At 38.2% G+C, this 27,188-nt stretch overlaps 1 protein-coding gene across 4 annotated transcripts in view; it reads right to left on the bottom strand.

The window, feature by feature from the left end:
- The window catches only part of VTI1A (vesicle transport through interaction with t-SNAREs 1A), a 245,569-nt gene that overhangs the window by 67,483 nt on the left and 150,898 nt on the right, over positions 1-27,188 (bottom strand). For 2 of the 4 annotated variants that reach the window (XM_083441785.1, XM_083441786.1), the window contains 2 exons: positions 21,047-21,117; positions 19,665-19,726 (listed from right to left, as the gene is read on the bottom strand). In XM_083441785.1, the coding sequence (XP_083297911.1) occupies positions 19,665-19,726; positions 21,047-21,117 (133 nt within the window). Of the gene's footprint in view, positions 1-19,653; positions 19,727-21,046; positions 21,118-27,188 lie in introns of all 4 variants that reach the window. The other 2 variants (XM_083441787.1, XM_083441788.1) reach the window with 1 other exon arrangement.

Here is a 27,188-nt window from a genome sequence, read left to right as displayed (position 1 = left end):
ACAAATGACAATGAATATCGTTGAGAGAGAAAACATAGGAAAGAAGCCTCTACACAGGTCACTTCTACTTTTGTAACACTGGGGGAAAAACGAATTCAGGCCTCCGTTGCTTGGTTGCATAGATGAGACAGGCAAAACCATATAACTTCTAGGAAAATTGGATATACTTACCTTAAAATATTAATCTGTGTCACAGAAATGTAATGAAACACACTGGGACTTTTCCTAGACTGGAACATGTGGCTGCTAAATGGGGTTGCTTTATCTGTTAATCCAGCTTCAAGGGGGTTAGCTATGAATCTTTTTGTGCTCAATAAACTCCACAATCTCTAAGTAGGCCTGAATAAAAATGTAGTCAGATCAAAACAAGGAACAAGTGCTATAGTTCAACTATCTTTGCTTTTCTAATTGGCTAATTTTGAATGACTAACAGACAAGGTAGTAATTTAAAACTGCTAAAAAAGAATTACTATGCTGTTGTAATTTTATAATCAGCCAGAGGCTAAAAGGTTATATTTGACCAAAAGTAATTGTGGAACTTCTTGCAAATATCAGTCAACAACCGCAAGGAGAAATGACACAGTATGCCATGCCTTTCTTGCTGTAACTTATTAGCAAACAAATATAATGTGGTACGTGATTCCAAAGACCAACTAAAATACATTGCATTAAGGTGTTCCTGTAGCACAAAGTGGAAGTCAAATGACATTCTTCAGGTTGGTCCAATCCATCGTCCCCTAAATATTAACCTTTTCAGTCCAGACCACAGTATAGTGTAAAGAAAAGGATCTCTATGAAAAAATATTGCATCAGAGCTGAAACTGGTATACTTAAAATTTGAGCTAAGGTGTTTTCACATATAGCACTGAAATATCTGATTGCCTACTGGTGCCCCAAAGTAAACAAATGGTCTTAATCCTAATGTGCTCCTACACAAAAGGAATGCTCATATGGGGTAGTAGTGGTTTTCTGTTTAATGCAAAACCTGCAGCACATGGCATCCTCTTCAGAAGCAAATTTTGGGGATGTTCAATGAGCTGCAGAAAGAAAAGAAAGGAAGGCTGGGAAGCCCCACTTTGTGATTGGAACTCTCTTCTCTGCACATCGTTCAGCAAACAATCATATTACAGTACTGAACTCTGTATGGTGTGTCCGTGCTGAGGGGCAGGGGGTGGAATGCACCCTATCCACTATCATGGCAGCAGATTTGGCAGGACTCCCCTTTCCACTCGCTTCCCCATTGCAGCCCCATAACCCCTCCCAAATCTGCTCCAAAGGGCGCTCCAACTCTTTGGGGGCTGTAGGGGGAGTCAAGGAAAGGGAAGTTCTGCAATGAAAGCAGAAGTCTGTTGTACAAGCACAATGACACTGCTGGCTGTCAGTCACAATGATTTATTTATTTATATTTTTTATCTTCTTCAATTGTTCTCAGACATTGCTTAGTGACATTACTTTGCCACATCTCCCCACACTGTTCCCTTAGTCCATGACTGGGCTTATTTGTTTGAGCTACTTGAAATGCAGTAAATTAAAGAGGAGAAAAGATAAAGGACCCCTGACAGTTAAGTCTAGTTGCAAACGACTCTGGGGTTTCGGCGCTCATCTCGCTTTACTGGCCGAGGGAGCCAATGTTTGTCTGCAGACAGTTTTTCCGGGTCATGTGGCCAGCATGACTAAGCCACTGCTGGTGAAACCAGAGCAGTGCACGGAAAAGCCGTTTACCTTCCCGCTGGAGCGGTACCTATTTATCTACTTACACTTGATGTGCTTTCGAACTGCTAGGTTGGCAGGAGCAGGGACCGAGCAGCGGGAGCTCACCCCATCACGGGGATTCGAACCACTGACCTTCCAATTAGCAAGCCCTAGGCTCAGTGGTTTAGACCACAGCGCCACCTTGCTTTTATTACTTCTTTGTGGAACACAGTGGAGTAAATTATGAGGCAGATGGAAATTTAGGATTGGTATGGATTGAGTGAGAAGAATTTAGATCCCTTCCAGCCCTAGCCTAGGAGTTGAATTTTGGGGGGAGGTGTGTGTGCACAGGGCTTAATGAAATCCACAAGCCCCACCATGTGATATACCACAGTTTTCGCTTTCCCCAGTGTTAACCAAGTCATGCCTATGTTAGTCTTCTAGGATAGCAGCTAAGGGGGGTATCACAAAATGGGGCACCCCCTCTACCCTTTTATAACTGGAGCACTGCCCCAGACTCTAATAAACTAATGTGCATTTCCAGAACCAGACTTCAAACCCAAGTTAAAATAATTTGGAAGATCAGCGCCCTCTGGTGATGCTAAATAACTTGAGAACCCATTGTGTTGTATACAGCACAAGTTTTATAATGGAAGGGGAAAAGCTTGAATTCAGCCTTCACAACTGAATTGTATTTACACCATGTCCTAAAATCTTTCAAATACACTTGGTGGACATTAGCCATTTGGCTCAAGTTTGACATTGTTAGTACACGAGCATAACTAGTTATTTCAATCCAAAACTTGGGACAGAGGAAAGGGGAAGTAGTAAGCAAGCAAGCATGTCTTCAGCAACCTGTGAATTATGCCTTCTTTACTGCTGTTTGAGAGCAGCTGAGATAGCAAGCCAAGGGACAACTAAAAAAACCCCAGACAATAACTCACAAATGTCACCAAACACATAAATATGTGTTACTTGCATTTTAGATCTGATCTAGGTGTCACAAGCTTTCCGCTATATGGCACAAGCGATGCCACTAGCTACAGATAGTTTCATGAAATTAGTTAGGGCTCTACTGCTATTGCCTGTTAGAGAACAGAAAAGTATCTGCAAGATTTGATGGACCTGAACAAATCCTGTCACACACTGTATTAATTAAATAAAAAACTTACACCTGTGCAAGAGGGATCCGAAATCCCTGCACCCATACCTCTTGAGCCAGTTTTCACTGGAATTTTTGGGGGTGGGGAGGGGCTGTTTTAAAGACAAGGTAAAAATTAGGATTTACTCACACAGCACGAATCTTTGTCTACAAGCCTGTGCTAGACACATGTAGCATACAGAGCAAAGAAAGAAAAACACTTATATACTTATATACATATGTATATACGTATAGATGCAAAGGTATTAATTGTACATAATTAAGGAAGCAAAACTATTACATAAATAAATTTGTATCTTAAATAATAAAAATGTTAAAGTAATATTATGGTGTGCTTACATAGGATGAATATGACACATTTATGTATCTAAAACCAATAACTAACTTAGTTGGTCTGTAAGGTCTCTAAGGAAGGAATTTCTTTATTTTGTTTCGACCACAGCAGACCAACACGGCTACCTACCTGTAACTACACTGTTAAATGTTAAGTTATTTACGGTGGGCCACTGCAGTATTCCTGTCTTGTCTGAAACCTAAAGAGGTGGATATTATCCCGCAAACCAAATACCCAGTGAACAGAATAAACTAGAAACTGAGGCTGGCGACAGAAGATCTGGATTCTAGCGCTGATCTCTGACTCTCTAGTTGACCTCAAGCTGCTTGTTGAAAGATGTTTCACCTTAGTAACATTAGGGGAATAATAATTGACGTCCTTTGAGCATTGTGGATAACAGTAATCAGACAAGGACTATCACCCAAGTTACCAAGAAGCAAATAAAGGCTAGGATTTATATTTTTATAACACAATTTAAGAGAAAATGATAAAAATGCTTTAACATCTGAGCTATCTTTTGAGAAGGAATTGTTTTGAAAAAGAATTGATAGCATTGCACCATTCTATTGTTTCAAGAAGGGAATTTTAAATATTACATATTGGGCAGAAAACATTAATTCACACTTTAAAAAAAATATTGTTGGTTGTTTTTTTTGGTCCTGTTGACTGTTTCCGTCTCTTCCCTCAGCTCAGAACACCATTTAAATGAAAAATAAGCTAAAACCTGAATTCAGCAGTATTTTGGAAAGCTGGTGGCGGGCAGGCATGCAACCCTTCAGCCATTTTGTGCATGTTTTTGGGACATTCAACATAAAGTTAGTGCAAAAAGTTCTAGCAGTAAAATGGCAGCAGAAGATCTGAGTGGGAAACTTATTTACACAATTGCCCTATCCTGGCAACTCTTGTCTGTCTTTCTCTGGATGCTGTCTCGAGAACTTTGGTTAGCAGGTAGGGTATAAATACTGCACACACAAACAAAACAAAGAAACAAATTTAGAATAGATGAACCCTCAGCCTGATCCACAGGGCTCTTCTTATATTCATATGTAACTGAAGAAGTTGAGGGGGGAAAAACCATTTAAAGCTGAACACACTAACTTGGGTACACAAAGGGTTTAGTGAAACTTATACGGAGGGAATGAAGAGGTCCTAAAGCTTTCCTTGGAGGTATCTCATATTTCACTATTGTAAGAGTGTGCAAATGCATACCATAACTAGGCCTCTAATAGCCCTTCAAGATGCATACTGATCCTGATTATATGCGACATATAACCCTTTGCAAAAGAAAGGATAGTATCTGAAACAAATATTCAAGAGCAGCTGTAAGCATTTCAACTACCAAGGGCTCCAAGACTGTAAGTGGTTTCACAGCTTCCTCTCTGGAGCATTCATGTTACATCCTCTCCAAAGGCCATAGATACTGCATGGGAAGAGAAAGACTATAATATTTCAGCAAACTTTTCATTTCTTTTCTTTGCATTCAGCATTAACAGGAATATAATGATGCTTCTGATTTTGGAAGAGAAATAACAGTGCAGAAAGTGATAGGAACGGCTCGATTAAAAGTATACCCTTTCACAGTAAGGGAGGTGTTTTTTTTACAGAAAAAGCAGTAAAAAAGAAAAGAAAAAAGAAGTGTCTGAATTTAAGAACTGAATAAAGAAAAAAAGAGAATCCTATCTGCTGATCAGCAGTTTTGTTCTTCTGTACCCTAAAATGAGATAAAGGCCATTATGAATTAAAAACCATTAATATTGTGAAAGGAAAATATCTCTCTAACACTGGCTTCAAGAGTATTTAAGCAGACTTAATATGCTTGTCACTTGCTTATGGGCAAAAGGTTCATACCCTGCTCCTTTCCTTTGTACACCAAATCTACTTGGCAAGGGCACTACTGACCTGAGCTTTGTAGTCCTTGGATACTTTCTACAGTATGAAACTAAGCATCTTTCAGAAATCTTGTAAATTAGCTTTGGTTGTCTAGTGTTCAGCTTTCAATAATCCAAATGTCTAAATCAAGTTTCTAAAACTTTTGGGTAAGTACTTTTGAACTCTACCAGATCTTTAGATAGTGGTGTCACCATTTGACCCAGGTAATGGGAAGATTGCAATACAAGCACCCAATAGAAGTTCTGGAAGCTGATTGGGAAATGGCTTGGATCAATGGAGAAATTGAGGAAGAGGTAAAATAAATCAGATATAAAGTAGAAGGAAAGGTTTGCCTTTAGTTAATTATGAAATTAAAGTCATTCAATTATTTAAGTTTATAATTAGGGCACTGTAGTTCTACACTATGTTATTAATCCACAAAAGAAATTTAAATTGTAGGCTATTTAAAAATTAAAACTTGATTTAAAAGGTATTCCATTTCTATGCACTCATTTCAATTTCTATACATGGTTAAAATGTAGGCAAAGGGGTCAAATTAAAAGCTTAAATATTTAAACTGGTCAATGACAGTCAAATAGTCAAGGAATTATCTCAAGTTTATTGTTAAATATGGATAGCCTTTGAGATAACCTCAAGTACATGCCATGGCTTTCTAATGAGTTATTATGTTATTAACCTGTGAAATATTTCTGAATTTTAAGCAACAAAAGCAGGCCTGCTTTAAGCAAATTAAAAGGACTGTAATTATGTTACATCATGAGATGTACCAGGCAGTCACATTCTGCATATATCAAAAATACATTAATAAACTGAACATATTAATAAAAAGCCAAGACTGGACCTTCAAGACCTCAGCACTAATTGGAAATGATCTAGACTGCACATCTTGAATAACTTTTGCCTGCATCAGTACTGGAATTATTTTAAATATGTTTTTATTGTTTTATCACTTGTTGGCTTGCTGGACTTCTTTGGGAGGAAGGGTGAGATATAAATGTAAGAGATAGATAGATAAATAATAATATTTCATTGACAAATTTAGTAAGTTTCCCAATTATTCCCAAGTAGGTGACTCTACTATCTTTTTGTCAAATGTAAGTGAAACATCATTAGGCAGGATTAGTAGCAATGTCAACTTGAATATAATTTTTGATGAACTTAAATGATTAATGCTGAGATGGTGTCCAGTATCATAGTTCAATTAGAGGCCGTTGATAAAGATCATTACTGGGATCATTTATCTGAACTCTGAAAAACTCTTTAGAAAGGGTGATGCCTTGTTTTATTTTATTTTAAATTAACACAGTCTGTAGAACCAAGATATGACTCGTATATAATACTAACTACTTTGTTAAACAGCCCATATAATCTATCAACAGCCTAGTGAACTGGAATCATAGACCAGTGATAACTAGTGAAATGCTAGCATATCCCACAGAAAAAACATTTGAGAGATAGTATTTAATCAGCAATACAACCTCTAAATGTTATTGGCTACAATTCCTATTTTCACTGTGGCTAATAGTGGGTGTAGTCCAACATATCTGGAAGACACCATGTTGGCTATCCCTGTTCTACATGTTTAACTCAAAGCCAATGTTCAAAACTAATTGAAGACAATGGATCTTCTCTTGTAACTGCAGCTAAGCAAAGTGATCTGTTTGAACAATGGCCATCTTTCTTACCATACTGGGACAGCTATTATTTTCTCTCTATAAAACCGTTGGAGAGATAGCACACTGCCATATTTCGTGCACTGCATTTGCATTTTGTTGACTAGAGGAGAGTGACTTTTTGGGTGAACTCAAAACCGTTGGAAGGCTGCAGTGCCTGCAGTGGCTGATATGGGAGAGACATGTTTTGTTGCAGCTGGGGCAGATGAAGGCATCTGGTTGTGCCACAGTGCCTTGAGGCAGACAGTAAGATTGTGCATCCTTTGGATTAAGCACTATTAAATTCAGTAGGATTTGCTTCTCGGTAAACCTACGTAGGATTGTACTGCACTGTTGCAATCCTGTGCATGCTGACTTGAGACTTAGATCCAAGAAAGCTTGCAGTTCTGTCAGGGCTGCTATACGGTTTCCCCATAGTAGCTCAAAATAAGATTTGAAAATTAGCTCCTTATGCTTTTTAATTAGAGGCATATTTTAAATTGTGCAACTTAAACAAGAATACTTTTCCAACTCAGAGAGAATTCACTGAGTATTTGTCAGCAACATGATCAGTTCATGAAGAAGACATTTCTATAACATCTATAAGAAGCTCATGTAAACAAGGCATTAACATACCATGACCACTATGTTATTTTTACTTCTGACCCATGATACTTTTGAGTACTTATCTCTACAGAGTAACCAGGGGAAAAATAAGGTCCGAATGTTGGCTAGTTTTAAAAATAATACTCTCAATCACACATTAATTTTAAAACCTTCATATTTGCTTATTTTTTCCCCTGCTAATCATTTTTTTGAGAGATTTCCCATGATGGATTTTTTTTTTTAAAAAACCAGAACAATATAATAGGAACAGGTAGGAGGAGGAATGAAACACATCTGTACTAAGGCATGATCTTCCATAAATATCCCATGAGATTTGCTCATATGAGAAAAGAGAGGAAAACTCAAATGGTTAACAGAAAAGAGGAGTGAACAAAATGCATCTGGCCGCAACAGAACAAGCAATATGCCATGCTCAGGTTTGATCATGAAAAGCAAGCTACAACTTGTAGAAAAAGGTCTAAATTTGCCAAAGTTGCATGCCAATATAGAAGGTGAAAATATATGCCCAGAGGTTCCTTCCTTCTTTCAAATATGGTGACAAACCATTACTGTGGAGTCGATATCTACACAGCAATCTTGTTCCTTTTGAAGTGATTCTTGAGAAATCATGGCTTGAGAGTTACAGCCCTGGTCCAGACCTAGTGGTATGCATAGTGGGGGAGAGTGAGAAGGAATGGAAATTGAACAGAAGAATTCTCGGACTTCTGTGTGAGACCAGACCAGAAAATATAATACAGCTTGAAATAAAAACTATGAAACATGACTGAAGTCACAACGGTAGGACAAAAGTTAAATGGATTACAGAACTAAATGAACTTATCTTCTAATTTCTGGAGCAGATGAACGGGAAGGAAGAAGCTAGAATGCTCAGTGTCTCTCTACTATCCCTGTTGCTGAAAGCCTTTTATCTATGTCAGTTGCCTGTTCCAGACCCAAGACTCACGATGCCACTTTTCTGGGTTATACCACAGCAGGAGATGAGACACATGTTCAGAGCATGTATCCTTGTTTACAACACTCAGCAAAGGATTGACAATAACAAAATTATTCTGCTTCTATAAGGCAAGATAAGAATATTCCTCTGTCAAACTTGCACAACTTCAGCGATGATTCAGGCCGAACAGCCTTCTATCTAAGATTATCCATGGATTCCTATTAATTTTCAGTGAACTAATCCTTTGGTTATGGACTTTCTTATATATCACTTCATGAAATGATTGGCCTAACTCCTTCAGCTTGAAGACTTCAAGTTTTGCTCTCAATAGGAATCCTTGTCTTCTCACACGGCTCACAGCAGTTAGATCAGCAGATTTTACCTCATGAAAAGGGATATTTAAGCATACCATTTGCCTGAGCTATTTCAATTATATTTTTTCTGCACTTCTACAATACGGCAACATACTGCAGTAGATTGGCCCCTTCTGCTCAGGATATAGTGTGTGATTCTCCTCAAAATGTAAACCCAAGTTGTGCAAGCTCCGAATGTTCACTCAGACTAGGGCTCTTAAGATTGCCAATTGTGTCAAATGACGGAAGAGACACTAAGCATTAAAAAAAGAAAAGAAGAAAAGAAAAACAGTTCTGAAGTACAGAGCTAGGCCTTTCCTCCTTTTCTTTAAACGAACATGAGAACTTTCACAATATCTTGAAACTGTACTGAGCAATTACCTCTTCAAATGGCATCGCTTCTAACTTTATGAGCAAAACAACCCCAGCTATTACAGGGGTGAAAAAACAAAGTGACACTACTAACCGAACAAAGCTTTTTATCACTCGACAAGGGTTTTCCTACAGGCTTGGGTGGGTGGGGAATCATTATGCAGCATTTACAGGCAAGAATGTTTGTGGCCTCATTCAACTTGTTTGTGGCCTTGTTCAATAAATTTCTTACTAGTTATTCGAGTATTAATGGAATCAACCCAAGAATTTCCAGTACTGGACCTTTTAATTGCTTCAACAGCTATACACTAATGCATCAACCATTCATAACACCACTGAGTGCCTCACACACACATAATGCAAGCAATGTATCAAAACAAATGCTTTTTGCAGGTTCCAACCTTTTCAGCCTCCAAAAGCAGGCACAAATGAGAATTATAGTAAATGTTGCCTTGATTGTGCAGGCCAGTCAATAAATATACAATAAGGACGAGCAAGGCAACAATTCCAACCTTTTAACCTATTTGCCTTCAATATAGCTTTTGCCTCCTGCCTCCTGCTCAAAACAGAACAGCTTATCTCAGAGGAGGGTTTTCTTGGAAACTTTTACTTTGAGAAACTGCTTTTCTCTCTTTTCATAAAGCTCAACATAAAGTAAATATTGATAGCAAGCATGGGATTTGATGCACAGATTTGCTGGGGAATAGAAAGTTACTGGAGTCCCAGCTGCGCTCTGTTAAAATAAGTGGAGGGTGCCCTTCAAGGGCTGTGGACTGCGGCTGAGTGGCAAAAGTGCCCCTGCTTCTTCCCTTACAGCACCCAGGTAATGCAGTTTAGGGGAGAAGGTAGGGAGGCCTCCCAGTCACTCTCAAGGACCAGCTAATGTGGCTTTCCAGACCTTCAAACTCAGGCCCATTGGCTTCCTGGCATGTTGAGAGGAAGCGTGTTTGATGCATGTGTGCACAGTTCTGCATCAATCAGATGTGTGTAAATTGGTCATCACCTGTACAGCAAATTAAAACTAAGTAAAGTAGCAACAGCCTAATCAAATATGGCAAAATCAAAGTGTTTTAAGTTAAAAATGCTTACAGTCCTTTAAAGCCTAGGAAAACAGAAATGTTTTAGCATGGCACCTAAATGTTTGTAATGAAGTCTACAGGTGAAGATCCTCGGGTAGGTTATTCCTAAGTCAAGCAGCCATCTCTTATAATATGTGTCATGCAAACATTATGATCATGATGGTATTATTATTATTATTATTATTATTATTATTATTATTATTATTATTACTACTACTACTACTGCTACTGCTATTTAGCAGCAGCAGGTACACCCCACCCCTAACCTTTCTCTACATTCCTGGCCCTGCAAAACTAATTACCATTTCCAACCTCTAGCAACCTCATTTTAAAATAAGTAGACTTTTTGTTGTTGCTGGCACATGGTTAAGTGGGTTGCAATTAGCTGGGTAGTGGACCATATGCAGTAAAAGCAAGGCATGTTGACACTTGGTCATGTTGCCTCCATCCTTTACAAACCTGTTTCTGGGCAAGGGTACTAATACAAGCTTTGGGAAGAAAAGGTTTACTAGTTCAGCCCTTCCCCATTATGAAGTCATATAACTCACAGTGTCAGATAATGGGGCTATAGTACAATTTAGAGTGGAATCGTCCCCTCTTCCTGCCCAGTGATTTCACTATGAAGGGAAACAACTTCCTGTCTAATCAAGGACTTTATATCACTGATTCTTTCAGTGATAGAGATGCTATCTCATATGTAATAACTGAAATATTTATTTAGCTCGACCCCATGTAATAGGACAGTGTGCATATTCCAAGGATGTGTTCAGAAATGCCTGCAGTACTGATGCTGTACGATTATGAAACAGCCCTTTGTTCTCAGAAATTCATGATGGATATCTATAACTCTTTTTGTTGTGGAGATAAGATCAGCCTTGTCTCACTAACTGCCATTTCAAAGGAAGATTCACAGTAGTTTGACTTTTGATCTGTGAGGCAACTAGCTCGACCACCTGCATGAGATACGAGCTGTTACTGAGCTTGCTTTGTACCATCTTATGAACACAGCAGGCATTTTAAACAAGAAACAAGTTGATATGTGAATGCACCAATTTACAGAGCAAACGTTCAATCAAAAATATAGGCTCCTTTAATAGTCAAGCATGTAACATGTATATTTTGTTTACTGATTATATCATTAAATAGAAAAGATGGTCAAAGGTCTTCACCCTCCTGCATAAGGTGTAATTGTTTGTGCTAAAAAGGCCTGACGTGAATAATCATGTGGTACAACGGGAGGATTGGTATTTTAAATTGTTCTTAAAGTATTCACTCTGAAAGGCCACTTATTGCAGGACTCGTTTGCTTAAGGCTACGTACAAATGATCTAACTTTATAAATACCCAAACATATATGACATTTAGTCTTTAAAGCTGTACTGAAAAAAACAGTAAGGAAAAGGTAAGTATAATCATACAGAAAATATAATGCATTAAGAAATAAATAGGATTCTCTCAGGATCAGGATGCCAGTACTCATGTTTCGATAAAAGTGCTCTGAATGACAGCACAAAATGGCTGCCATTGGCAGCAAAAGGAGAGGCGACGGTACTCCATATGGGCAAGTACTTTCACAAAAAAACCCACTTTGCATGGACAAGTACTGTGCAGTGTTCTAGGTTTTTTTCTGACACTACGGAGTGGATTTGGGGATGACATGGGGGGCATATGGGGGCAGGAAATGGAGAAAGCTCTGTTGTACTAGTGAGAGACCTTGCTCCGGCTTCTACTAGAGTGGCTGGTTAGTTGAATCCGGTCCTTAACGTTTAAATCAGGGATGGGGAGCCTCAAGCCTGGGAGCCACATGTGGTCTTCAAGGTCCATCATCTGGCCCTCAGATGTCCCCCCAGGTCAGGCTCTCTCTGCCAAGGCCGTACTCCTCGCCTGGCATAGTAGCAAAAAGAAAAGAAAAGAAAAAGAGAGAGTTCACTTTGCCTTTCATCCTTGAGGCCTTGCCCGAATGTGATCACAAGTTTGTTTGTTTTTAATGTAACTTTCAGTCCAGTGCTCGATTAGTCTTAAATTAGTCATCTGTCCACATGCGTCCTTATCCAGATCAAAATGCAAGTTCTGAAATGGTAGACTATGTCTACAGAGACATAGATTACTGTTCTAATCGTATCCAGCTAAAGTTAGATATATTGCAGCCCTTCTTCCAAGACATTTAGCAAGACATTACATATAATTCCTGGTTGATTTGGTTTGGCAAAACTTAATGAAGACACTGCAATTGATTGCTCTTCAGCTCAGTTTACTATCACCATGTAAAGCACTATTGGACAAATCCTGCTATGCTGAAATTCCTTCTTCAGCTTGCAAACAATTTTTTAGCACCTATTTCCACATTTTTATGAAGCATGCAGATGTGCTTTAGGATGTTCATTTCTACTTTGGCATATTGCTGTGCATTTTGCCATGTTGAGGCTGCAAACTGCAATCTTCTTGAAGGCTCTAACCTTTTAATGATAGTAAGCATGTCTCAATGAACAGTGCAACCACAGGGGTTAGAGGATATTTAACCCAGTGTGATGTATCACATTCTTTCTACATGTTGTCTGAATGAACTAGCACAGGGAAGTATCCACTGGGACCCTACTCTTTTTGTAGGAGAATAACTGTGATTTGGATAATGGTATTTCCAGCTGTACAGATGGTCAAGGTTGATGGAGGAGGGCAAATAATTCCAGACGATATAGAAAGGAAAAATAATGAAAGCAAGTATATTGTACACTCTTAGAACAATGTAAAAACAGACAAAGAGATGCACTTAGATCATAAACATGTGTGCACAGAAAAACAAAACTTCAGAAATAAACCAAGCATGCTGTCCAAACAAACATCAGGTTTCACACCTTGTTATAAATGTAATATGAATTCAGCAGAATGACTAAATAGCTATTCACATATACCTTATTTTTAAAAAAATATAACACTACGGGTTTATTTATTTGAAAGCACTTATAAGGTTTGAATAGAAAGAAGTGTGATTGAATGTTATGGGACATTCCGTCCTCTCTCTATCAGAAATATACAGTTGAGAACAGCAAATGATAGGCTGCAAGGGGCACAACAGAGGGAAGAGGAATCAGCAGAATTCACAGGGCTCATCTTATATGACCGTAAGTTCCTTTTTATTCCTGCAAGGAAGGCACCTTTGGAACTATCCCTCAAGTTGCAATTATTACTGTATGAACATGACAGCCTAACACAGTCCAATGCTAAGATCCTACCTGAGGTCCACTATCAATGCCCAGAAATCTGCAGAATCTACAGATAAAGCCAGCACTGCTATTTCACACATATTTGTGTTGCTGTTTTTAAAGCCTGCACCTAAGTGTCTTGAAGTATGCACCCAAAATTGTAATTGATGAATGAACGCTATTTGGAACAAACATACAGACACCTGGCACCTTCACTATGTCAAGGCTCCCATCCCAAATGGCTCTTATGTGTAAGAAATAAAGCTTACGGTGGTATGGTCAGGCTATGGGTACAGATCGCCAAAGGCATAGCTAGAGAATCTGAGAACATCATTGGGCGTCTGAAACCAGATGAAAGCTACTAAATATGTCTCAGCAAACAATCATGCCCCTCACACCGGTTTTTAAAGGCAAGACTTTGCATGTTCACTGTTTTGCCCTGCAAGATAGGTGCCCTTGGAGGTGAATGTTTCTCTGAGAGGTATGAATGGGTTCTTGGCCAAGGGGTGGGGGTCAGCTCTTCTGGGTCCTTCTCTTCTAGATGTCCAGCCTTCCCTCCTGGTTGGTCAATGCTCTCCCCATGAATGGAGCAGGATAGGGAGCCAGATGGGCCCCGTTCCCTCCCTCTGGGGCTTCTCCCCACTGATGGTGGTCTCTGTGTGCTCCTCCTCTTCCTCATCCTTCAGCAACTGCTACCCCAGCCCCAAATCCAGTCACAACACACAATACAGTTCATCTGGCACTGGCACTATACACTTTCATCATATGCTGAAGATGCACACCTTTTCTCTGGCCTTTGCCACCTGAAATGTAAGTTTTCAGGACCCACCCTATACCTGTGACTGCAATTTGTCTTAAGAGATTTTTAATATTAAATCTTTAGTTGTCTTAATCTGCCCTGGGACCTGATGGTGAAAGCCAGTTAAGTGTATAAAAAAAACAGTCTCAAACCTGGATGTGCAACCATAAAATGTAAGGTATTGTGTTCAGTTACATTAAAACAATTTTGTCTGTTCTGTATATAAAAATGAGGCAAAGTTATTTGTTCCACTTTACAAACTACTTTATGTTTTACAAAATAGTATTTCCTTTAATATTTTAAAAATAATTTTATGTCTTTAAAGAGGAAATGTGAGATCCAGTATATGAGATGCATTTTAAAAGAAATTCATCCTCTTAAATGCAATTGATATATTCCTTTATCCCCAAGATAACTATATTCTTTTATTTGAACTTTATCAAAGATTTACTTGTTGGAATGACCAATAATGAAATATGTTTACCCTTAGGAATTGTACTGACATTGCATTTAAGTTTTCCAGATGTTTTGTCCATCACTTCAGAAAAAGGAAATACAATATTTTTCCTAACTGCAGCATAAATTTTCTATTTTTTCTAATTATAGCACAAATATTCAACTTTTTATTCTGAAAAACTTCTGATCTTTAGATAGTTAATATATTGTTTTTGATGCCTCTTCCTAAATAATTTTCCAACAGAAATGTTCCTGTTTTGTCAAAACTTTTTATAGAATATCATGTTTTCTGTGTTTATTTGTAACCCCAATCACTCTGTCTCTGCCGTGTGTATGTGTGTAAAGAAAAGTAAAAATAACAGTGGAGGAGAAAAGCTAAGTATATGTAAAAATAAAAATAAAAAATGGTTGGAAGCCTAGACAGGAATGGAACTCATTCCAATCACTGGCAATAAGGATTTTAACCAACTAGACTGCTGGATAAAGCAGGCTTTATTCTTGCATATATTAGTGGTTGTTATGAAGGTGTTGGCAAATCACCCAATTTATCACCAGAGTGTTGAATGTACATTGCCCTATTTTCATCAGCCAGAGCTCCAAGCCCTATCCTGTTTAAAATTAAATTTGAAAGGGGGTCTTTTTATACAGGCAAATGCATTCATCAGTCTCCTAACACCTCATGTGTAACAATTTTCAAGATTAATTTTTTCAAAAGCTAGGGGTATTTCCAAAGTGGGATGCTCTGCTATGGGGAAACATCATTTAGCTGAGAGTTGGTTTTCATCTTGCTTCTTGGACTCTGCAAATTCTCCCAAATAAAGTTAGTTGGGAACATAAGCCACTGGGCATATTAGGGGGTATGATGATATACACCTAACAAACATAAATCTTTGTTTTCTTTTATTATCTATTCCTTGAAAACTAACTGAACATATTAAGTTCTTTTTATGATTACTCAATGGAAATTTGATGGGTTCCCACAAAATGTGGATTTAATCCAATATTATATTTTCTGATGGTCTTTCATAACTGTAAATGAGGGTTGGAGATTGAGGAAATAAATTTAAATGTGATGCTTTCAGAATTTCTTACCAGGCAGAATTTTATTAACTTGAGTGGGAGACATTTGTAAATGTTGCTGAGCCTTACATTAACTACTTTGTATTTTATTGTATTACATTTTGGAAAGATGTCAACATTCTCATTATGTAACAGTAACAGTGGGTGGGGAAAAAATTATTGCTTCCAAAGCCCTGAAGAGTTGACTTTATTCTACCAGCTGGCCTTGGTAGGAAGCTATGACAACAAAGCCAATAATAATGAAAATAGTCATATAATAATAATTGATAGGTCTTGTAACCCATGGACTATAGAGATCCTTACGTTATATGGCAGCAGACTTCCCTTCCATGTAACTACAGAAACAAGATCAGGACTCTCTAGACCACATTTGATCTTAAGGAATAGGAATGGAAAGAAAATTATATTGTTTAAAATGATGCAGTGCCAAATATGTATAGGTACATAATATATTATTGCTCAAACTCAACGGGATAGACTTAGCCTTTTCTCCAAATACCTAAATGATTACCAAATGATGTGTTGTGACTTCAGCAAGGGTCACAAGGAGACTGAGGTTGTGTCCTAAACTGGATGGCTATATTAGCAATTGGTGTGCGTAGATTAGGTGATGATTGCCCACAACTATTTTATCTAGTGCATATCTAGTGCACTACACATAAACATGGAAAAAATAATAAGGCAAAGTTATAATACAAAGCTTTATAACAACATCTTCCCAAAAAACCCAAGTCTGTTTTTAAGCAAGCTCCTTTTAAAAACTTATTCTTGTCAGTTTCACAGCGGGTTTTGCGGACAGAGGGAAAGAAGTAATTGCTGAGATAATGGAATTTCAGGACAGAAGGTAAACCCCAAACAAAGGCAACATGCTTTTGATCAATCTTTTCAGTAATTAGAATGGAAAATCACTGCAGAATATCATGCCTTAACCAAGATGGTAAATACGGCATATGTCTTTAAAAGAAATAAGCAGATTCAATATGCGGCAAGGAAGTGTTCTCCACTTTAACCTAGTGACATTATTTTCACATAGTAATTAGATGGAATAAAGCCACTCTATTCAGCAATTAAATGCTTATTTGCATGGTATCTGGAAATGAGCAATATCAAGAAAACCAAACTCTCTGATAATTATTGTTTTCGAGAAATTGTACTTGATCTAGATCTTTGCTGAAAGTTATTTTTATCCCTTCTGGCTTGCTTTCTGAACAATTCTCATTTGAAACTGCTGACTCTTGAAAACTGCTACTCAACTTTTTCCTTACATATGTAAAACAAATGTAAATTACTCCCTGAATTTACCTGTCTGGGACAGGGAATTATTTTTCTGGAATGTCACCAAGCACTCCACTTTTAATATAAAACATGTGAACCTAAGGACAGAAACATGCAAATCTATAGGACTTCTCACCAATCATTCATTTGCTGAATTGAAACATTAGTTTCTCTATATCCTGGTGGGTAAATCTTCCTAAGTGTGCATTTGGAAGAGGGATGTATAAGGAAAAGAAAAGCAATGCCCTTCTCAAATACAAACACACACACACACACACAATACATGTCCTTTTAAACATATGACTACATAATTCATTTGTCTGAAAACAAATGATTATTTCACAAAGGTCACTTTTTTATTTGGCTTACAGAACACTTATAAACTAGGAAGTCTAACTGTTACTCCAAAGCACACAGCAATGTCAAAGGTTATACTGTGTTTCTGTTTCACCCTCAGTAAATTACTTGCAAATGTATTCAAACACAATATGATATTTTATTTTACTGAAAATAACAGACTGCACTCGCCTGAAATAAAAACTGAGGTACATCAAGCATAAACATGGGGAAGAAATACATTGGTTTAGAAACCCATAAATCCTTATTTGAATCTGCCAACCTGAAAGCGAAGTAAAGCCTGAAAAAACTATTTTTCTTAAATGCTATGTCTGATTAAGCCATACTATTAAATGACAGCTGAACTTTAACATTAATATGATATTATTTAAATAACTGCATGACTTTTTTTTACACTAAAAATGATGAATGATTTTTGGACAGCTCAATTGACATAAAGCAAGGAAACCCTTTAATGAGATTTGACAAAATGGAGACATATGCAGAATATTCGTTACAGCTCATGTCGCAGGGCCCTTCCTGGGGAGGATATAGGTTTGGTCATGGAGTTTTTATTATTATTATTTTGATTGTCTACAGGCGCTGAACCATCTCTTTCAATTGCTGCCTCCTTTCTCTATGGATTTTGAATTTAGCTGGTGTCATTTACATATTACTCTTAATCAGAAAATTTTGTATGCTACGGTTCAGAGTCTGAATTGTGAGAAGTTTGTGAAATGGAAGCAAGAGGTGCCGTTATCTTACCCTTTGTCAGCTGGATATACAAGGAAGGGGGGAAAAGCAAAACAAACCCAAGCTATTTTCATGAGGAGATTAAGGACTGGTGTATAGTTTAAATCACTTCACGTGCAGCCATTTCCACATGGGAAGTTGCCCATGTGCAGTAATTTGCCATATGGATCAGGCAATTTTTCTCCATGTCACAGCAGACCTTTGTCCATTTGTGGGAGCATGAAAACAACCGTCTGATCTGCATGGCAAGCAGCTGCACACAAATAACTTTTAGCAGCCTTCCCCAACCTGGTGCCCTCCGCTTGTTGTGGACTACAGCTCCCTTAATCTTTGACCACTGGCTATCTTTCATGGTACAAAAAGTTTGCACATACAATGTCAACAATTTCTCAGTGTCAAACATGTTGTCTATCCAGCCTCTCCTTCATAAAAGCTTGACTAATGTCAAAAAAGAGAAGTTGAAAATGCTTACTCTTGTGTGGTTTTTCATGTAATCATACTAAATAAAGATCTGACAGACCCAACTGATAAGAACCCTGCTAAAAGTTATCCTTGGAATTGGACGAAATAATTATTTAGGTCCCTGCATTTTGGAGGGGTTGGTCGTTCCAGCTAATGGAAGAAACGTGTGTATTTGATTTTCCTCACACATGTCATACACATATATAGTGGCATCTCCATATGACATAACAGAGCCCTGCACGTGTATATATGTGCAGAGTTGCAGGCAGTATCTCAGGTCATTAAGGTGAATAGGAAATCTCCCAATCAAGTCTGCCTTTCATTGCTTAGTCAGGGCATGCGAGCTTGAAGCCTGTTTCCCTGATCTAGTGGAATGGGGACAGCTAGAGAGGTGTGCACAGACGTCCTAATTCATGTGATGGGCTAGTGCAGACATGTCCAACCTGTCGACTGTGATCTATAGGTAGAACGCCGGGGTGCTCGCTGTTCATTGCGGTTGATTGTGGACTCTATATAAGGGGGCGTGGTGCACTGCCCCGTCAGTGGCAGAGAGGGGGGAGATGGTGGGTGGTCATTCGTGCACAGGTGGCTGTTGTGCTGCGTGCTAATATCAGCACTGTGGTATTGGCTGAGAGTAGTTTTTGAAACCGCCCCTAAAAAAAGCTCAGCAGCTCTGTTAAACCCTCCCAATGGGTAGATCACTGCCTTTTTTTATACTGGGAGTAGATCGCAGTATCTTGGGAGTTGGATGTGCCCAGACTAGTGCATCTAGCTGCACATGTTCTGGTGAGAGAAACTGAGCACTTTGTTGGTGCTCCATATGTCTACAGGAACTGTGCCAGCATGGGCAAGAGTGATGCCCCCTGGAAAGAGCATATATTAATATAGTCAAGGAATTGTTTAAATAGTTTCTTGAATACAGATTGCGTGTTTTGCGAAGAAGGTTGGCCATCCATATAAACAAGCAGCAATAAAAAAAAAGTTTCAACGATAGGCCTATATCTCAGACTGGTGTGTGTGTGGGAGAAAGAAATCTACAGCAACCAAAATAGTTTTAATTGTCAGAGGAACTGCCCTTAGCAAAACTACACCAAGCTGGCTGATTTCCAAATGATTCAAAATGATGACAAGCGTCAATAGATTTTATCTAACTTACAATTTATATGAAGGAAGCAAGAAAAAGAAAGAGGGTCCCTACCTTGCCCTTACCTTCGTAACATTCCTGTCAGGATCCTTGAACTCTTGCCCAAGTTTGCATCTGTTTCTCTGAGCTGTGAGGGAAAATGTTGAAAGATTGTATATAATCCAATAGGTAGAGAGACCTTTGTGGTTTGTTTGTCTTTTGAAAAAGGAAGCAATCTATTTACATGTTAATGAAATATGCTGGCGCTTCAAACCTCACATTTTTCAAAAACAATGGAGTTTCAAGAGAGTAGTGTGTGTGTGAGGGGGGTATTGTTTTTGCTTCTTACTGTGGTATGCTTTTTTGTGTTTTTATATTGTAAACTTCCCTGTGATCTTCTGATGCAGGGTGGTATAGAAATTTAAATTTTTAAAAAATAAAATCTTTCTGAGCCAGTGGGCACATTTAAGTAAGTGCTGTGGATGTCAGTCACAAAATGGCTGCCATGGGGTGTGTGTGTGTGACATAACACAAATAAGCTGCCACATCTCAAAGAATAGAACACGGGACAGGGCCACAAAATGGTGCCAGCATGCCTTTCCCTATCAACGGGGAAAAGGGAACTACAGTAACAGCTATGCTTGCTTGCTTGATTACTGAGAGAAGTTATTTCCACCACTTCTCTGTTCATAACAGAAGGAATGGGGGCTGCCTGTTTGTAGCATCCAATCGAATACGGTCATGTTTAAGGGAACATCTTCAAAGAAGCACATGCTGATATAGTGCAAACAGGAACTGAGCAGGAAGAGTAAGCAGTCTCTCATCCATTGTGGATGAAGGAATATTTACTGAGACTTTTCACAAATAAAATACGAGTATTGGTGGACAGAGTGGTGCCCACAGACTCTGCATTGGGAACCCCCAATTCTTGCTGGTTTGCTTTTAATATGGTGAAACTATAAAATGACTTGGTAAACTTTTAGGTAAATGTAGGAATCTATTTTATATCTAGTCAGACCAGCTAGCTCAGTATTGTCAACAGTGGCTGCAGTAGCTCTCTGGGGCTTCACATCTGAATCCTTCTCACGCCTGTCTGGTGAACCAGGAACCTACAGTGGGACTTTATCAATAAATTGAATTTTTTAAAAAATGTAAGAAGAGAAGCTAAAGCAGAACAAACACTGTGGATTTAGAAGACCCCAGGTAAACCAAAAGCTTCTTGAGTTGAAAGGATCTCAGGTAGCATGGTTGGGAAAGAACACTACCTGAAAACTTGGATTTATATAGTTGAACGCAGCATGGTCTGATAAGGGAGGCATGAAACAATTGAGAACTTCCATCTTTATCCAGCTTTGTAGAAAGAGCAGTAATACTCACTCCCTTCCTCAAAATATTCATAATAAACTTATTCTGGTGATAATCCTAAGTACATCTGGAGCTGCAAATTGTTTCTCATTATCAAACTTACTCTTTCTCGAGCACGCTGAATCTTCTCTCTGTCATTGCTGAGATTTTCCAATATGTCCTGGCCAATCTGTTCTGCATGGAGAAATTAAAAAGTGGGTGGAAATGTCACAAACCATGAAAAATAGAGAATATCACTTTAAACAGCAAGAAAATGATAAAATCTAGCAAATACTTTACGAAACGTAAGTCTCCAAATGTGATAATCATGGTTGTATTCAACCAACTTTTACTCAGAGTAGACTCATTAACATTAGTCAGTGTTGTTAATTTCAATGGGTCTTCTCTGGGTATGTTAGTTGAATAAAATCCTAAGAACAATCTTAAGCCACAGAAATGAAAAACATGCAGTCCATATACCTTTGAAAACCCATGCAGAACTGATATACTGTATTGGGCAAAACACATATCACAGTAGTCAGGATCCCAGGTGTCATGGATGAAATTCTGCATAGGTGTCTTATGTTTTTTGTTTAGTTCCCCCTTCTGGCAACAGGCGCTACACATGGAAAGCATCCATGAAGCTGGAGCTTCCCCACAGGAGTAGCACCCTCCAAGGTGTGAGAGCTGCTATCCAGTAAAAAACAAAATATCCATTGTCTCACATGATCACTTACGGGCCACTATGGACCACAACCATTTGATGGGAGACGGGATTATTCCAGTAACAGCATACTAGAGCGATTTTAATCTACTGAATTTATACATCAAAACTCTAAGATAGTTTTGGTAATCCAGCCCCACAAAAGAAATGATGAGGTGTGCATAGATGCATATTACCAAGATTGTTATGTTAGCTATTAGTTAAATAGACGTATTTTACCTTAATATGGTATATATTTTATAAGTTACTGAAGTTTATATTTTGGTAGCAGTGCCTGATAGAATAATATAAATATGAATACTTCCTCAGAAAGCTGAACATGAATTTATACAGCCATAGTGTTCTCAGTTCCTTTCTGGCTTGATGCTCTTAATTTTTAGCTGCATATATAATGCCTCCCAGAGGTGAAAGGTGGTACAATATATGCTACAAGGATAGATTATAGTATATAGATGGAAGAACAGTATAAATATTTCTGAAACTCTTTAATCTTTTGTACCATTATTGTGTTAGTCTATTGTTTGTGCAAATGAGCATTAATATTTGAAGACATATCTATTCCTCATCCTCTTTCAACGTCTTATATGACATAAACCAATACTGAATCATTTGAAGCTCATGATTAAGCTGAAAAAAGGAGTGAAATTTCAGTGAATATGAGTCAATTCAATTTCCTTCTGGTTTTGTTGTTGTTTGTACTTGCCATAAGCTTTCAAGGCTATACATCTAATACATATTATTCTTCAACCTACCCAGATTCAAAGCAATGGGTGGTATTCAACTAAGGTTTACTTAGAGTAGATTCACTGAAATGAATGAACATGACTAAATTAGGTCTATTGATTTCAATAGGTCTTCTCTGTACAAAACTCAGTTGAGTACCACACTATGAAATCTCACTTGTATACAACTCAAACCAATCCTTAAAACAGGGAAAAGAAACCCTTTCCTTTAAAAAAGTAAATAAAAATGCTGAAGTATGATGTTTTGCAAACAGAGATAAAAAATCACTTTATATCACATTTTTAAAAATAAATATACTTTGCCAATTGGCATCAAGTTTATTGTCGACTGATCAAGACAACAGTGTCATCAACCAAGAGTAGAACGCTGTCAGCTTTGACAAATAGTGTATTTTCCTCTCATTGCCAATGACTGAAGATATCAATAAATAAAGGATGGAGACCATGTCAGTTGGAATACCAGAAAATGAATTGCTGATATGTCACTTAGGGCCAATACTTTCAGCCATGAATTTCAACCCGGCAGAAAACTCAAAGAACTGAAATAGCTGCATTGCCTCCTGGCAAACATATACAACTAAAGAGAAGGCTCAGTATTTTATGAAGAGAATATAGCTAGTAGTAACCATTTCAGCCCAAAGGTGTTAAGAGCTTTAAACACCTTTGGGCTGAAATGGTTAAAGATAAAGGTACCCCTGCCCGTATGGGCCAGTCTTGACAGACTCTAGGGTTGTGCGCTCATCTCACTCTAGAGGCCGGGAGCCGGCGCCGTCCACAGACACTTCCGGGTCACGTGGCCAGCGTGACAAGCTGCATCTGGCGAGCCAGTGCAGCACACGGAACACCGTTTACTTTCCCGCTAGTAAATGGTCCCTATTTATCTACTTGCACCCAGGGGTGCTTTCGAACTGCTAGGTTGGCAGGCGCTGGGACCGAGCGATGGGAGCGCACCCCGCTGCGGGGATTCGAACCGCTGACCTTTCGATTGGCAAGTCCTAGGCGCTGAGGCTTTTACCCACAGCGCCACCCGCGTCCATCAAAAAATAATTTCAGAGATGCCACCAAAGTAAACCAAAGTTAAATTAACAGTGTTAATTATACAACACTTGAAACACAGGCTTAAATCCAAAGAGTTTGGGCAATAGAGATTTGGAGGTCTCCTTCCTTCTGCACTTCTTTGAAAATCCACTCCTGAGGGTAACTCTGATATAGTAGCACTTTGGTGCAGGAGGCTGCAGCCAAAGATGGAGGCTGGATGGGATTCAGCAGAAATCAACGACTCTCTTCTCACAGCAAATTCCTTTCAATCACAGTTTCATGGAATTTCGTTTTAGAAAAAATTAAAACTACAAAAGGCAACACTCATAAAATACTAAAACACCATTAAAGGAATAAAGAAACTCACTGATTACAATCCTTAGACTATCCTGTATATGCCTATGGGGCAACTACAGTAAAACAGCCTAAGGAGAAGCTTGCTAACTATTGAAAGATGGGATCTATGTTTCACATGAACGAGAAAGAAAGATTATAGTCGGGGGGGGGGGGTATAGACATCTGTCCTTGATTGGAATTTGATGAGAAGCCTCAAGGGCTTTCCCACAGGAAATAAAAGGAAACCAGGATGCCATAACATCATTTGCTTGCTGTACTTGCTGAATTAGTTTGTACATAATCATAATCTCTCAAATTTTATCAATCAACCACTGTTTACATGGTTGCTTACATTGAGACTTCTAGTTTTGTACTATGTACGACAATGTATACAACTGCTTAAAAATATATTTATGCAGGAATCCAGGGTCATCAGGTCCAAAAGGATGAAGCAGCACAGGAATCACCAACATGATGCCCTCCAAACGCTGGACTGAGATTCTTATAATTCCTTATTATTGGCTATTTTGGCAGGAACTGATGGGAATTTATTTCCTTACATTTATATCCCACCTTTCTTCTATTGTGGAACCCAAGGAAACATACACTTGATCCCTAATCAGTCATCCATCCAGGCACTGAACAGATGTAGACCTGCTTAGCTTTAGCAGGTGGCAGTCCCCTATGCCTTCAGAGCATCCTATGGGAGCTGTAATCCAACAGCATCTGGAGGGCATCATGTTGGCTAACCCTGATTTGCTACCTGCAGTCGAATTTGAATAAATGACTGGCAGTAAACGGCCATCTTCCAAAACTCCAGCAATGATCCTTCTAATCATTCGAACAGCATTTGGGAGATAAACCGTAATGTTCTAGTCTAGAACCCTTGGCCTCAATTATTCCATTTGGCAAAAGGTGCAATGCCTAAAACTCATTTTTATTTAAAATGTGCACTCTGGTATATTTATTTGTATCCAAGGATTAAGCTTAGATTCTCTAAAGAATTTGAAATAATTCATCCCCATAAATAGTAAACAATATTGGTGGTTGGGAACTTTGGAGCAGGTTTACAAAATGCATGTGGTGAACTCCACCTTTAGAGTTCAGGCCATAATTCAGAGAGCTGTAGAATAGAATAGTGCTTATGATTAAAGTAGCTGAACAGCTACATCCTCTCCCCACCACAAGATCACACACCATTTTCAATGCAGAATGGTGATTTACCATAAAAAACAAACAAAAGAAAAACAAAGAAGACACACTGGGCATACCAAACCCTTTACAAAATCCAGACTTATCTTGTAAACTCTAGGGGCATTTAGAAACAAATGAAAGCATTTGTTTATCATAACGAGTCCTAATACAGAAAGGCTCCATCCATCTATTACTTCACTATGATTAAACAATGATATAATTAAACATTGCTGTGCAGAATTCCAAAAAGGGACTAAGATTTTATTGTAATAAGATACAAAAACTATCCAGAATTGCAAAGTTCAAATACTTTCACAGCCACCAGTATAATTTATGTGCTGCCTGAAAAAAGCATGAACATTCAACAGACAAATTATTTCATTCTTGAGTTACGCTGCAATGAAATGATAACACATCAGCAAGTGTAAATTTATCATCTAGTACAAGCCTTAGAGGGACAATGAATCAAGCTTCTTAAAATCCAGAATTGTCTTGTCTTCATATCGTTAGATAACTTGCGAAGTTGAACAGTTAAGCAAAGAAGAGTGCCATACTAAATGTAATAATGAAATATTTTAGGGTTATAAGAATGAGCCCCAGAAAGACATAGGCTCACATGCCTTCCCCTTCTCATTTTTTTCCTGTTGTGGATATTGGAAGCTTTCACATTTGATTAACTAGAGTTTGAGGCCTTTCTACATTTACCATTTATAGTGGCATGGCTGCTGTCCAATCCTAAAAATTTAAGAGTGAATTTGTAGCTGACTGTCTGCACCTTTGGTACATCCCCAATATAGAAAATTTACTGAGACAGAGACTGAGTATCCTTTCCACAATGAACAATCCTACATTGCACAATTTACTGCATTTATACTCTGAGTTAAACGATTCTATTTTCAAAGAATGGTCAGGTGGATGAGACACAAATTCTTAGAATTCTTCTATATAATTTCTGACATGAAAGCAATGGACTGGATCCAGAGGTTGCCTTTGTTCAGCAGAAGGAGTTCTTATTGTTGTTAGCCGCCCTGAGCCCAGCTTCGGCTGGGGAGGGCGGGATATAAATAAAATTTATTATTATTATTATTATTACATCAGAGGACACCCCTTCTCCTCTGTCAGAGTAACGGAAGCTTTGTTACTGAACCAGCGTCCCAAAACATAGCAGAGTAAGGCTTCATAGCCATGCTACATCAACATCACAAGCAAATGAAATGTCTGCTCAAATGTATAGAATCAGGATTTAAGAGTCTCAGGGATAGCTCAATTGGCAGAGCATGAGACTCTTAATCTCAGAGTCATGGGTTAGAGTTCCACATTAGCCAAAAGATTCCTGCATTGCAGAAGTTGGACTAGATGACCCTTGTGGTCCCTTCCAACTCAACAATTCGAAGATTCGAAGAAGTAATGCAACATGGTTAAGCTTTGAGGGTTTTTAAAATGAAAAAAAATAAGTGGTATATGCATTTTATGAAATAAATAAAAGTCAGTCTCACAGAAGGTCTTTTTCGCTCTAGTAACTTTCTTTAGTCTGATTGAATCTTTGTCACTGGGTATTATAACTTTATTTGCAATGAGAATAAGACAGCAAAGGATAGAAACAGATGTTTTATAAGATCTATCTATTCAGGTGACAAATTAATAAGAAATGAGTTAAAACATTTGAGCGACTTATGCTTGAAAGTTAAGTAAAGGATCTTTTTTGTCAATGAGATTTTGTCTTTCACCTGAAGTTAAACTACTCTATTGTAGGAGACTAAATTTGGTAACAGATGAATTTTTTAAAAAGCTGATCACATCAGTGAGAGATTAGAAGGGTGGGGGTAAAAGAGGGAGTGGTGCTTTTAGGAAAGGACTGAATGTAAAGTATTACTGAAGTGACAACTTGGATTTATAGGCTTGGGAATACACAGTTTGAAGCAAAAAAGTTCAGGTTTGAGCCAAATTATTAGGTTTCTGACAACAGCAAGTTAATGAAAGGAAGTGCTGACATATCTTAAGTGTTGGGGCACAAGTGAAACTGCTGTAATTTATAGCTTTTCAGTTGACATATTTAGATATGGAAACTAGTGCTAACAGATAGAAGTATTTAGATCATAAGATTCTTAGATGACAAGGGGTGGTTATATGGCTAAAAAGAATAATAGTTAATGACTACATGCCAATACACAGAAAACTGTAGAATGTTGAGTAAAATAGTTGTTATCATAATTCACAAACTTTACTATCAA

Source organism: Podarcis tiliguerta (assembly GCF_965153285.1).
Source record: "Podarcis tiliguerta genome assembly, chromosome: 5".
NCBI classification, from domain to species: Eukaryota; Metazoa; Chordata; class Lepidosauria; order Squamata; family Lacertidae; genus Podarcis; species Podarcis tiliguerta.
The sequence above is the reverse complement of the archived record's forward strand: the minus strand, read 5'-3'. Positions and strand labels throughout refer to the sequence as shown.